This window comes from Pseudopodoces humilis, chromosome 2 (genome assembly GCF_049639895.1).
Source record: "Pseudopodoces humilis isolate 2021_Gansu_Grassland_sample_001 chromosome 2, ASM4963989v1, whole genome shotgun sequence".
Classification (NCBI taxonomy): domain Eukaryota; kingdom Metazoa; phylum Chordata; class Aves; order Passeriformes; family Paridae; genus Pseudopodoces; species Pseudopodoces humilis.
In genome coordinates, this window is record NC_142201.1 from 92,235,459 (window position 1) to 92,248,471 (window position 13,013).

Consider the following 13,013-nt stretch of genomic DNA (forward strand, 5'->3'; position numbering starts at 1 on the left):
ATGTTATACAAAAACCCAGGACTTTTGCACAGGAGGCCACATCTTCCATCAGGGCAGTTAGATATTCTACCTCAATGGATATTAAGCACAATAAAAACATTCTGGCCTCTATGGCCTTTTAGTTCATCATTTCAATTTAACATAGCTTTTTACCCATACAGAATCAGTAGAAAGCATTTTTTTCCACAGTAGAAGAACTTGACTGAGAAGGTCAAGGGAGAATGAAATGAGATTTTTTTGGTAACAGAATCAAAATCCTACACAAGGGAGAAATTTCTATGCCAGGAGCAAATAATTGCACACAACTACACGTATCTATAAGTGAGAGACTTTATTTGAACCAATTTTTCAAATACAGACATCTGTATTATTCTCACTTCTCGGGAATGTTTTCTGCTCATTTTTGAAGCTTGCAACCTTAGGACAATATTCAGGACATATGTGTACATTAGATCTCTGCAGATGGACACATTCATAATGCACAAGTACAATGAGTGAGAGACTCTTTCCAGATCCTCACACAAGAGCATCGGAAATGGGCCGCTCTAATTGTCAAGTTCTGCTCTTTTTAGCTTCCAGACACGTCACAGTTCTTGATACTCTCTAGGCTGTAGCCACCTTCTTCAGGCCCCGATTTATTACTGTGTTACTTCAGCTGTATGCCAGTGGAACTCCTCAAAATAGGGCTTAGGTGATGCACAGGGATTTGTTTTATTCATTGGGAACAGGCATGAGCAGAAAAACCAAGCTATTGGGTGAACAGTTCACCTGGGATTTTCTTTTGTGAGAGTAGTCTAGGTCTCAGGCTGGGATTTCTTTTTTTAGAAGTGACCAGTGGTTCTGGGTGTGTAATACATGAATCTTGATGTTCAGAGCATACAGGGGACCTGTGGCTTGGACCCCAGTGAGGTGTCTCTCAAGTTGGGCACTCCAGATGTGAGCCACTGGGGTCTCTAGCCTGTTCTGCAAATCTCGACCTTCACCTCTTCTTCCAAGTATTGCTCAACAGAAGAATGTAGTAATAAAGCATTGTAGGTAAGAATGCAGGCTCGCACATGACCTGAGATCAACACCCTGAAAAATGGATAGAGGGTAGTGCTTTCAGGACCACCTAAATGACTCATGATCTTCAGTTCCATTTTGGAAAATGACTGGAGAATTTCAGGCCTGAGACCTCCCAAATGCGCTGCAGAGAGGAGTTTGGACATCCTTCAGCATCTGGGCCTTAGGAACTTGCGTCTCTTTGAAAGCCAGTGAAATGTGTGCTCTCAAGTGCCCACGTCACTTAGGTTATTCTGAAAACTGTACCCTATATACATATAGGTAGATAAGGGGCAGACTTTCACAGGCACAAGAGGCAGTTAGACATGTAACTCCCATTGATTTTTTTTCCCCCTCGGGGACCTGGAAAATCCCCACCCCCTCCCCGAGGAGTTGAATCCTCCTCTCGCATTATTTTCACACCAGATTAACACCACTGGTTCCAGTGGAGCGACTCCTGAGTTATCCCAGTGTGAGCGAGAGGAGAACCAGTCCTGAGGTGCTCTAAATATCCAGTGAAAGTGCTAATGTGGCAATGCAGAAAAGCAGGGAATCTGAACACAGGCCTGGAAGAGGACCCCCAACGTCACCTCTGGTGCCGCTGAGCTGCAGGTGACCACCAAGCAGACTTTTTAGCCAAGAGGAACTACAAAAACATTCATTCAAACCCTTCCCTCCACCTCTGCAAACCACAGCCACTCCATTTCCTTCCTAAGATACCTATGACAAACAGCAAATCCTCAGTATGAAGAGTAACAAGTGCTAGTTTGCTGTTTGGAGACCACAGGAAAAAAAGAAATAACTCCTGTGGGGAGTTTTGTGTGAATTCCCCCTTTCTTTCTTTCTCCTTTCCGTTTTTTCTAAACTCCTCTCCATCAGTCATGGCTATTTCTTTCATCTGGAGTAACATGTTTCCCAAGCAATGGTGTTTATGTGGTCACCACAGGTGAGTTCCTTCTGGCTAAAGCCTCTCATTGGGCTGCATTAGGGTTTAGGATTGGAAAACACTGTGTCTGAAGGGATCTCAGCAGGATGCCCTTCCCCTCCCTTTGGAATGTGGCTCAAGGAAAAGCTCCTTGGCTGATGCAACTATTGCAAGGGTTGTGGGGTTTCATCTGCTATCAGTGCAGACAGTCAGAATGCCACAAGCATTGCAAGTCAGACCAAATTCATGCTTACAATCTACTGCATTGACGGAGAGTTTATGTTGGATTTTTTTTTCACTTTTTCAAGGCTTAGTCTAGTGAAATATAGTAGTGAAATGTCAAGAGCTGGCCTACAGCTGGTATGAGCATTCAGGATAGCTGTGGGTCACTAGCATATCTTAACGACAGGGGCATGGAAAAAGCCCCTCTAGGACCCTGAATTTCCACAGCACTGCATGGTGAGGTCAGGCATCATATTCCCAGTGTGAGTCACTCTGGCATGCCCTGCCCTTTTTTTACATAAAATAACAACCACACAGCACCCCCAGGAAAACCTCTACCCTCTTGAGGGAGAGAGAATTAGATACATACTCCCTAGGGAATTCCTGTTGGTTGTTACAGTGGGAGTAGGAGAAAAGCTTCAACTACTCTGCTGATGACTCTTTACCCCACTCTTTACTTCTGGGACCTCCTGCCTCTTCTGCTGCTTTCAGCTCACTTGATGTCTTGCTAGAAAAATCATTCCTCAAATACCCTTGTTCTCTTTCCAGTTTCCGTCCCATGCTACATCCTTTATAGTGTTTCCTTTTAGCCTTTGAAAATCTGGCTGAAGAGGCAACTCAAGGAAATCCAAATGCTTTTCTCTGCTCTCTTCCTGTACCCTGAAGACAGCCCAGCTTCCTATACAAATCTTGTGTATTACACATTAAACCACTGCCTGCTCAAGGCAGGGTTTGTCTCTGTGCTCTCTCTCACGCTCTCTTTGCCCTGACTCTCTGGCAGGATCAGGACACGGTACAATAATAAAGATAGGGGGTGCTTGGTTACAGCCAGTAATTTTAAACTGGAACCAAGGGAGAGGAATTAGTATTTAAATTATTTAGGTTTGCAGTTGGTAACCACATATCCCGTTCTCTTTGTGGGGGGAAAAAAACCAAAACACAAAACCCAACCCTTTGTTCTCTAAGCAACATGGCAAAGTATGTTCTCACAAACGGTGACAAAACACGCGCGATGCCCCAACCATCAGCCAAGGGGGAGGCAACATGCGAAATACAAAGGTCCCTGGGGAAAAGTTGTTTCATTTTTTGAGGAGGGAGGAGGGCCTACGTCCAGGAAGACATGAGAAGTGGTTTTCTTTTCCTTATAAAGTTAAAAATAGTAATAGCAAAGTGGAGGCAAGATGAAAACTTTGGGGTCTGAAATCAGAAGAGCAGGGAAACCATATGGTCTTTGCAGAAACAGGCAAGACAGAAAACCTTTTAAAATGGTCATGACAGGAGATAAGGCCAAACAAAAACCATGGTCCCTCCTTCCTGCCCCTCCCAAACACCTCTCCCACAAATCCGGAGAGCTGAACCTCAGTTCTCTCAACTTGGTGCTAGAGACACGGGGTGTCTGCAGTGTCTGCGCTGGGCTGGGCCCCTTGTGTGCTACGAACAGCAAACATACTGTACACCTCTCCTCCCTACGCCTCAACCCCCGTGTCCCTCAGAGCGCTCTCCCTCCCAAACACCACCCACACCCCGCTGCTCCCATGGCAGACACGGGCGGGGTGGTGAGACCTGACATACGGTCCAAGCAATGCCTGATGTCTGCGCTACATTTGCTGAATTGAGGTCAGGCTGGAAGGTGTCTCAGGGTTTACCACCCATCATGACATGGGAATATTAGCATATATATAATTTATGAAATATGACACAATACCTATCTGTCAGTCAGCCCATCTTTCTACCTATTTAGTCTGTCTAATCTACTTTAGCTATCTACGTTTCACTATCTCTATCAATCATCTATTGCTCCATATTATCTAATTTCTTCCTGTCTCTCTCTCATCTTTTGCACTCTAATCTTTCTTTCTCTAGCTATACTCCCCTCTCTCTCCCTATCATCCATCTATCCACTCAAAAATCTTTCCCCCCCTCATCTCTCTAATCCCTGTTTTTAAAAATCTTTGTCCAATCTATCTCCCACTCTCTCTTTCCCTCTCTTTAGAAAAAAACCCTCCCTGTCTCTCTCTCTCTTATTTCTACAGAATGCCGGGAAGCACATGGAAATGAATCCCAACATGTTTTGATGGCACTTCCAGTGAGCAGTCTACGTTCAAAGTGATCATTTCTGAGGAGACACCGTTCATCTTTTCTCCCTATTTCCAACAAAGAGATGGAGGAGAACAAAGGAGTAGGGCAAGGAGTGCCAGCCAGCCCTCCAAAGGCCATGGGCCTGCCACTCCAAGAAGCATCGGCCATCAAAGGATGCTGGAGCTGTCAACATTCCCATCCATTGGTCTTCCTGCTGTGAGGACAATTTTATCCTGGTCCTGCAGCATCACACAGTTATGCTGCAGGGTACTCTGGCTGTCATTGCCAGCGAGGCCAGGAAACCATGCAGGAGCTGCTGGGAAAGCACATGAAATTAATCAGGGCAGTGAAAGAGCAGTAATTAGCTTTTATGAAAGCCCAGATACTACTAAATGCATTTTAACTGTTTGCTCTCATAGCTCATAATGACAGCAGCAGACCCAGATGGCTGTACAGGCTCAGGGTTTGGTGTCTGTCTGTCCTCCGCTAGGACAGGCTGGGTGGCACCAGGAACAGCCTGCAACCTGTGGGAAGCAGTGATGGAGATTTAGGAGGTGGGGCTCTGCCCATAGCCATAAATGACAGCTGAAAACCTTGGCCCTCATTAGATCTGGGTGAAGCACCCTGGGTTTGGCAGGAGCAGGAATGAGGTACTTCTCCAAGTGCCACCAACTGACTCCTAGGCCACCAGGCCTCGTCCTGCCCGTGTGCCTATTTATTCAATAAATATTGAATAGTAATTGGCCCAATTTATTTTGCCAAACTGAACATATTTGGGGGGCATGCTATGCTACTCAGGGACTTCAACTCCAGCCCAGTGGGATGAGCATCATCCTACTGTGGCGAGAAGCTCAGGTCCTAGGGCCCTGTCACCTCACAGCCCTTGGCAGGGGTTAGACCTTGGGTATGGCTCAAAGCTGGTCGCTCTGCAGGCTCATACCTCCAAGGCTACCACAGTTCTCCAAATCAGGGCCTAGAGGTCTCCTAGAGGGATGCTTTCAATGATCTTTCCTAAAACTGATTTTGCTACTTTTTGAGCAGTGCTAACACCTTGCTCAAAATCCGAGCCTGCTCCCCTTAAAAATCCCCTCAGTAGTGCCAGGGAGAGCAGTCAGTCACTGACTGGTGGCCAAGGAGCACAGCTGGGCCATGCAACAAGTGGCCCACCAAAGATCACGGGCCAGCAGGATGTACGGCAGCATAGAAATGCGACACGGTGGTGTTAATGATAATTATTCTCATTTATTATAATTATTGTTCAGTTTGAAAAAGGAGCCTGGAGCCAAGCATTATGCTAATTGGCACATTTTCTAGTTGTTGTTTTAGTTCTGAAAACAAACTGGGGTTTAGTTTTTTTTTTTTGTTCATTTGTTTGTTGCGTTTGGTCTTTTGTTTGTTTTTTCTTTCGTTCATTCCATCACATTGAAAAAGGAAGAAAAGAACCTTTTTTTTTCCCCCCTCTTTTGTTTTTAACTCACTCGGTAAGTCTGGACTCCTCAGATGAACGTAACATTGCACACACACACACTTGGAGAAGAGAGAGAGGAGAGAGAGAGAGAGAGAGCGCGCTCACAGTGGGCAGACAGACACACGCACGCGCCAGGTCAAAGAACTCTGATACAGTGCAAGAATTTTCCCAAAATGATTGGATCATCATTACCAAAAACTTGCCATAACAACACCAAGAAACAAAGAAATGTTTAAGCCACACTGTTTGACTGGGATTTTTCCTGCTTTTTTTTTTTTCTTTAAATGTTTGCCACACAGAGAGAAAAAGGGTTTAAGTGGTAATGGGAGAGGGACAGACAGGCTCACAGATGCGAGCAGGAAGGGGGGAAATCGAGATTGGGGTGGGAAGGAAGGATAGAGGATAGGGGGAGGGAGGGAGGGGCAATGGGGAGTCATTTCTTAATGTTCAGGCATTTTCTTGGTCCGCCTTGCTCTCTTCTTCTTTCACCTCTTCCTGCTGGGCACTTTCAGTAGGTTTGGTTTCTTCTACAGCATCTAGTGGAGAAAGAGATGGTCCATTGTTAGTCAGCCATGATCTAGAGCATCCTGCATATGCACACAGCCTGATGGGCTGCATGGCTCCAGGCTTCTCTGTCTCCAAAGTCACCCAGGTGTCAAAGTCCCTGGAATTTCTGCAGCATGGACATAACATGCCAAGGTTCAGCCCAGCAGGCAAATATGTAACTCTCACAAACCACCTTCAGCCAGAAAGCATGTGCCACTGGAAGGAGCTGCCTTGTTTGCTGCTGATGTGACAGACAGCCACTGTTCATTTCATTAGGGGCACTGATTAGACTCCTGGCTTATCAGATAGATCACACACCCTTTCACAGAACCCACTGGCTGTGCCAACCACTGTTGAACCATTGTCTCCCAGTTACAATATGGATACTCCCAGCTAAGCCTTAAAGAGAGTCACAAAGAAAAAATTCTATACACACCTGAAGCCTGAGACCTAGAGGGGAGAATTTTATGCCCTGTAACTCAGACTTCTCTCACACTGAACAGAGATCTAGAGAAATGTCTCTAGCCTTCAAGAATTTGAGCCTTCATCCAGAGGTTGCCACATCTCTCCAGTTTTCTGGTCTCTCCTTTCAAAAGCAAAGCTGCCCTGGGGGGAAGCAGTGAGTATAACTGGAAGCTGGGTCTGCCTGTCAGTCAGACACCTTATTCTGGCACACCATTCACATGAGAAGTTAAAACTAGTGCTAGGAGCTATCCCATAATGAACTAGACAGAGGATCAGAACCCAGGGGAAGGCAGAGGCAGCCAGGAAGAACAAGACTAATGAAAGGAATGCCCCTCAAGCTGGAGTAATCTCCCTCCTGGGTTCATCTAGTCCAAGCCTCCTTCCTTGCAGCAGGATAAATTTGTCTCAGAGTTTCTACTGCCCAGCTCTCATCAGGGTACACTAACATGTTCCCAGCCTTGTTCAGAAGCAGTGCATGTACTGTGTGGATTGCTTTTTACAGGACAAAGTGGTGGTGGACCCCGGGCTGCAGGGCTATCAGAGAGAATAATGCACAAGGGTCTTAGAGCACTGTAGTGACTGGTCTTCTCCACTGCCATCTGTCCCTTTTCCTCACTGGGTACCAGTCCCACACATACACTGGAATGTGGACATTCCAGTCAATGGAAAGGTGAAGCAAGCAGAAGTCCAGAACTGGGATAAAGAACAGGGAAAATAAATACCTGGGATACAAAGAACTGGGTAAAGAAACAAGCACTGAATGACTGGGTGGTGTGGGACAGACCACGTCATTGCTATGACACATACCTGTACCCATCTCATTCAGAGAGCACTGTGGGTTCCCTGCACAGTTCTGGCTTCTCTGATGTGCTATCAAACTAAATTGTACCAGTAAATAAAATGGGCCAAGGGCTGCTCCCTGGCCCTGAGGCCAACTGGCACCACACAGCTTATGTCCATATGGCTAAACTCTCTTGTTCTGCAGAACAGGGTAGTTGTGTCTGGGACCTGTCTGATGCAAAGCTACCTGGTGTACACAAAAATCACACCAGGACCTGTGCTGTCAGCCTAACAATGAGGATGTTCAGCTGCCAGTGTTTAGTTTGTGAGGATTAGCATACTCATTCCCGTGTTTCATGAGAATGCTAACTGGGATGTAAAACTTTCCTTACTGACACCATTCACGCATTTTGGTCTGGTCCATTTGATGCCATCAGATGGCAGACTTGTATTTGCTTCCAATACTGTTAGTAGGTGCTACATTCCTGCTTCCCTCTTCCCTTCAGCTCTTTTAGCCTAGGTTTTAAACATATTACTAAGCACCACTTCCTTATGAATCACCTTTAAGTTGTGTGCAACTTTCCATTCTGAATCATCTTCATTAAAGGCTCTGCTTCTGGACCTTCAAATACTTTTTATCTTGGTAAATTCTGACTGCTGATTTTCCAGAAAGAAAAATTTCTATGGGAACATCCCCATGGCCTCATCCACTGCATCTGCAAACCCCCTGACAGCAAAAACAACTGTGGACTTTCCTTCCCTTGATACAGAACAGATAAGCAGGATGCTATTCAAGGACTCCATCTATATCTGGTACAGCTACCACCACAGACCAGAGACAAAATAGGCTACTGATTAAAATAGGATCATAACAAATATCATTGGGAGGCAAAGCCTGGCCTACTTTTTTAATTTTCCTGAATGAGTTGATCACTGGGAGGGAGGAGAGTCTCTTTAAAGGTCCTCTTCAAGGCATTCATAGCAGGAGACACATTGAATTACGAAGCTGAGAGTAGAATCCCAGTGTGCAACCATCTACCCCTAAATCTGAGCAAAAAGACTATCGTTAGCCAGCAGCAAAGTCTGATTTCTTACAAGGATCTGAGAAATCCTAGTAAGGCAGAACTTCTGGAGTTTTCTCCTCACATAAATGGAAGATGAGTGAAAGAGCAACAAAGAGACGTAACATGGCTTCAGGAGCACAAGTGTTGACACTGCTTTTCATTGTGCTTAAAACATTTTGTGTCTTCCTACCAAAAATATGCACAGGTTTTAGCCAGCAGTCCCACAGCCCCTTCAGGACAGCACAACAGCAAGCACAGGGACAGACAGACACTGGGGAGGGTCATACACATCTGCTGTGCTACCAAGTTACGCAGATGCCCTGTTTGTCAGCATCTGAAAGTGGAGTCCAGCTCCTACAGTGGTGGGCTCTTGACAGGAGGGATGGACAGGAAATCTGCTCACACTCAAGGTGGAGGAGCTGGCAGTGATGTTGGTTAGCTCACAGTACTCCCATGCTGTGCTTGCTCTTAGGATGAGCAGGCAAGTTGAAACACAATTTTCTGCCATGTTCTATTCCTTGTTAGCTCACCACAGTGGCAAATCTAATTTCCAGAGAGTGCCCATGGCGCCTAGAGATCCCTGGCTGGCAGAGGAACCGCACAGAGGTGCCTCACTGTCCCCATTAATGTTCTCTGGGGAGCAGATAGTGGCAGGCTGATGACTCTCTGCTGAAGAAGGCCAGAGACTGCACTGATTTCTGCCATGGATGAAATAGACTGGACTCACTGGGATCATGGAGCAGCAGGAACAATTTAAGGTCACTTCATCACACATTCAGGTCAACAGAGAGGGGTCATACAATTCAAATGCCAGACTGTGCATATCCCAAGGATTAACAAGAACTCTGGCTTTTTCAATAAGAATTATCACACAAAATTCAGTGAATCACTCTCTTTTCTATTGCATGATATTGAAGCAGTAAGGGGAAACACTCTGTGTACTGCTACACCCTGCTAAGCTATGTCTTATTTCCTACCAGCCTTACCAGCGCTTCATTGATCTTTGGGATGAGGGAAAAGAAGCAACCTGGTGTTATTATGTAGTAATGAACTTTTAGCAAGGAGAAATATCATGAAGGAAAAAAGAATTCACCACAAAAAATATAAAAAAAAAAACATTTCAAGCTGTGGCACTGCTAAGCCACAGCAGTAAAAAGAAAAGGATTCGCTCCGCACAATGGGAGCAATGCATCATAACCCCAGTGACATCAGGGCCAGTTAACAGCAGTTTCTGATTCACAAGGAGAGGTGAGACAGTTTATCTGACTCACCAGTTTGTTTGATGCAGGCTATATCTGCAGTATGTTTTCTGGGCTTTCTCCAGCCTTGTTTTCAGTGTCCCAGCACTGTCCTGGGAATTCCATACATCAGAGTGGATAGCTCTTACACTGCTTTTTACCCAATACTAGTCTTGATTTTCCACTTTTTTGAACTCTGGGATATCATACCTGTGGGTTTGCAGTGGATAAATACCATTATGCAGCCAGAACTGCACAGTTTGGGCATTTTTCATTCACTTTGCTCTTTGTTGCAAAGGTGACAAAAAGGTGGTTGAGAATTCAGGCCATCTCCTGCTTGAGGAACAAAAGCCTGGGTAGCCAAACTTCCACCTGTCTAAAGTTGTCTCCCTTCTGAACATGCCAGCACTGTGAGATCTCCTCCTGCCTGCAGAATCAGAGCCCTCTGTGTCCACTTTGCAAGGGACAGAACAAGCAGGAAGCAATGAGCCCTTTCTTCAGGTGGGCCTGGACTGGGGCAGCATCAATGTGCACATGGTGACATCATGAAATGAGAAAGCTGAAGTTGGAGTGGATGGACATCTCACCTAACTCCAGACATCTACAGAGAGACATCTGCAGATGATCTTCTCATCCCCTCCTTCCTTCCTAAATAGTGGAAATAAATAGGACATTTCTAAGACTCTATTAACCTGTCTTATTTGGAGGCCTTCTTTAGGACAAGTTGAAGCCCGGGAATATCTACACCTACAGCAAGCCAAGGTGGAGACATTCACATTTGTCCTAGAGCACCCCAGCTACAAAGCAAAAAGAAAGACCCAAATGCACAAAATGAGAGCGGAGGAGAGAGAGCAGGAGGGGACGCAGAACTGTAATATAAAGGAAAAAAAAAAACAAACCAAACTTCAGGGTTGGCCAAAAGCAAATTCAGTCCTGAAGGGAAAAGCAAGAATGGCTTGGTCAGAAAGCTAAAAAAAATCACCTCAAACTAACAACAAAACCGACCTAGTTCGTGCTTGCAATCACCACCCTTCCAGTTCTTTCAATGCACATCAGTCGTCACTTGCACTGTTCATGGTTACTCTAGTCCTGTGGTCCCACTCTTCTAGCTTTGAGATTTTTGATTTTTATTTCAATTTTTGAAAATCTATGCTGCAGTCCAGATCATCTTATAGCGCAGGATAATTTTGCCAAAGAGAAATTTTGCTCATCTGTGAGCTGAGGTGCCACTGTTCTTACTTCCATTTAGCACTCTGGATGGAGAAGTCAAGTTGAGAAACCTTTTGGGCAGCCTTGGACAAAGCTTAAGCCGTTACTGCAGAATTGTTTAAAGGTAGAGCTGCACGGTGGGAGAGGCTGATGTGTGTTTGCTTCCCACAAGCTGAAGGGCCTGTGTCAAAGAGAGGCTTCATACCTGCAGCTCCAACCAGCACCTGCTGGGGAACAGCGTTACTCGTGGGAGAGTAACAACATGGGAGTGAGATACAGAGCCTTGCTGCAATGGGGTCTTAAAGAGCTGCTGCTCCTCAGCACTCCACTTATTTCCTGGAAAGGGTGAGAACCATGTCTGCGAGCCCTGCTGGGGAGCAAATGCCTGGAACATATGCAGCTCTGGTTGCTGTGAAGCTGAGGCAGGCACGCAAGCAGCAGTTCTGCTGGATGGTGGTGCTTCCAGCTGCCTTTGCTGATGCTGTGCTCTAATGGCTGAGCATGCAGGCTCCTCTCCAAGTCTCTCCACTGCCCTACATTAGTGAAATTAGGTTGAGTGGATTTCCGGGTAAAACACTGTCTCTTGGGACCTGCCCAGCTCCCGTCTGACTTGCCAAGATTAATTAAATCAGAGCAGACATCAGCTTATGACCACAGTAGCAGCAACCTCTCTGATGATCATTTCTTTTGTGACTGGTGGCTTGGGTTTTGTTTTCCTTTTTGTCTCTGTTCCACTGCAGATCTTTAAATTACCACAGCCAATGCCAAGAGATGAGAAATTGTACAACACTCTGGGATTCTAACACAGATGCAGAGATTTTGCTTTTGCTGCTTTCTCAGTGTTTGCATAATTATTGCTGATATTGATTGTGCAGCTAGAACTCTCCTGTGCATTCAGTCTGAAGTACTGCCCAAATCTACTCAGACACTACTCTCTCTAGCATTTGTTGTGCTTCCTCCTTTCTCTGTCCTTTGCCAGCTACAGCTTGGGCAGAGATGGAACTGAAAACCTGTTCCTCATCCGGTCGTCACTCTGCTCCCAAATATTAATCTGGGCTTTCCTGTCCTTTTATAAGCAGATCTCACATGACCCAGGAATAACTCTACTTAATTTTTTTTTTTTTTTTTTTTTTTGAGGCTAAGGAGTACTGGAAAGCCTCATTTAAAATCCCTGCCCTGAGCATCTCCTAGTTTTAATGACATTTGGATCCAGATTTGGATCCAGGCTTCACAGCTTGATTCATCTGTCCCGATCCATCTGTCCTTCTAGCCAGCCAGAAGTCTATTCCAGGCAGACGATGGTAGGTCTGAGACTGCTGAAACAAGACACACTTCAGGTTCAGAGCTGTTGCTTATATAGCTCTCTTTCTGATCCATGTTAGCCCATTGCAGTCAGCCCTTTGATGCATCATATGCAGAGCTAAAATCCTCCACTCTCCCAACTTGCTGCTTCTGAAAACTGGTAGACTTATGCTGTGCCAGCTAAACACTGAGAAATGAAGGAATTGGGTACTTCAGGTAAGTGTCTGGTTCAGGGTATTAACTTATATGATATGTCCCAAATCCCTGGCGAATCCCTCACCCAGTAGACACAGACCCATGGCACTGATTCCCGTGAGCCCTGGGGGTCCTGGTGAGCACATGACACCTGGGAGATCTGCAAGCCCTTGGTGCAACAAGGTGCTGGGGAGGAATGTCTCCAGTGCAAGTAGCAGGCAGGAGGTCCAGGGAAGTCGCCCAGTAATTACTGGAAAGAAGCAAGCAAGTCAGCCTGTTAAGGTTGAAACAAAAATGTTAATATGGCCCCAATACGTGGTAGCTTGGGCCTCCTATTCCTGTACCACCTCATCTTTTTTCCAAAAACATGTAAGAATGTTTCAGTTGCCCCAGCAGTGAGAAAAAAAAACCCAAAAGCCACAACTTCTGCAAGTCCTATGGTTGGCAACTTCGGTCCAAGCTTGGACAGCTGCCTCTTT

General features: G+C 45.7%; 1 protein-coding gene across 1 annotated transcript in view; it reads right to left on the reverse strand.

The window, feature by feature from the left end:
- Positions 1-314: 314 nt before the first annotated feature.
- GAP43 (growth associated protein 43) overlaps positions 315-13,013 on the reverse strand; it is a 56,933-nt gene continuing 44,234 nt past the window's right edge. The window contains exon 3 of the mRNA XM_005523910.3: positions 315-6,271. Within this exon, the coding sequence (XP_005523967.1) occupies positions 6,183-6,271 (89 nt within the window). The 3' untranslated portion in view covers positions 315-6,182. The remainder of the gene's footprint in view (positions 6,272-13,013) is intronic.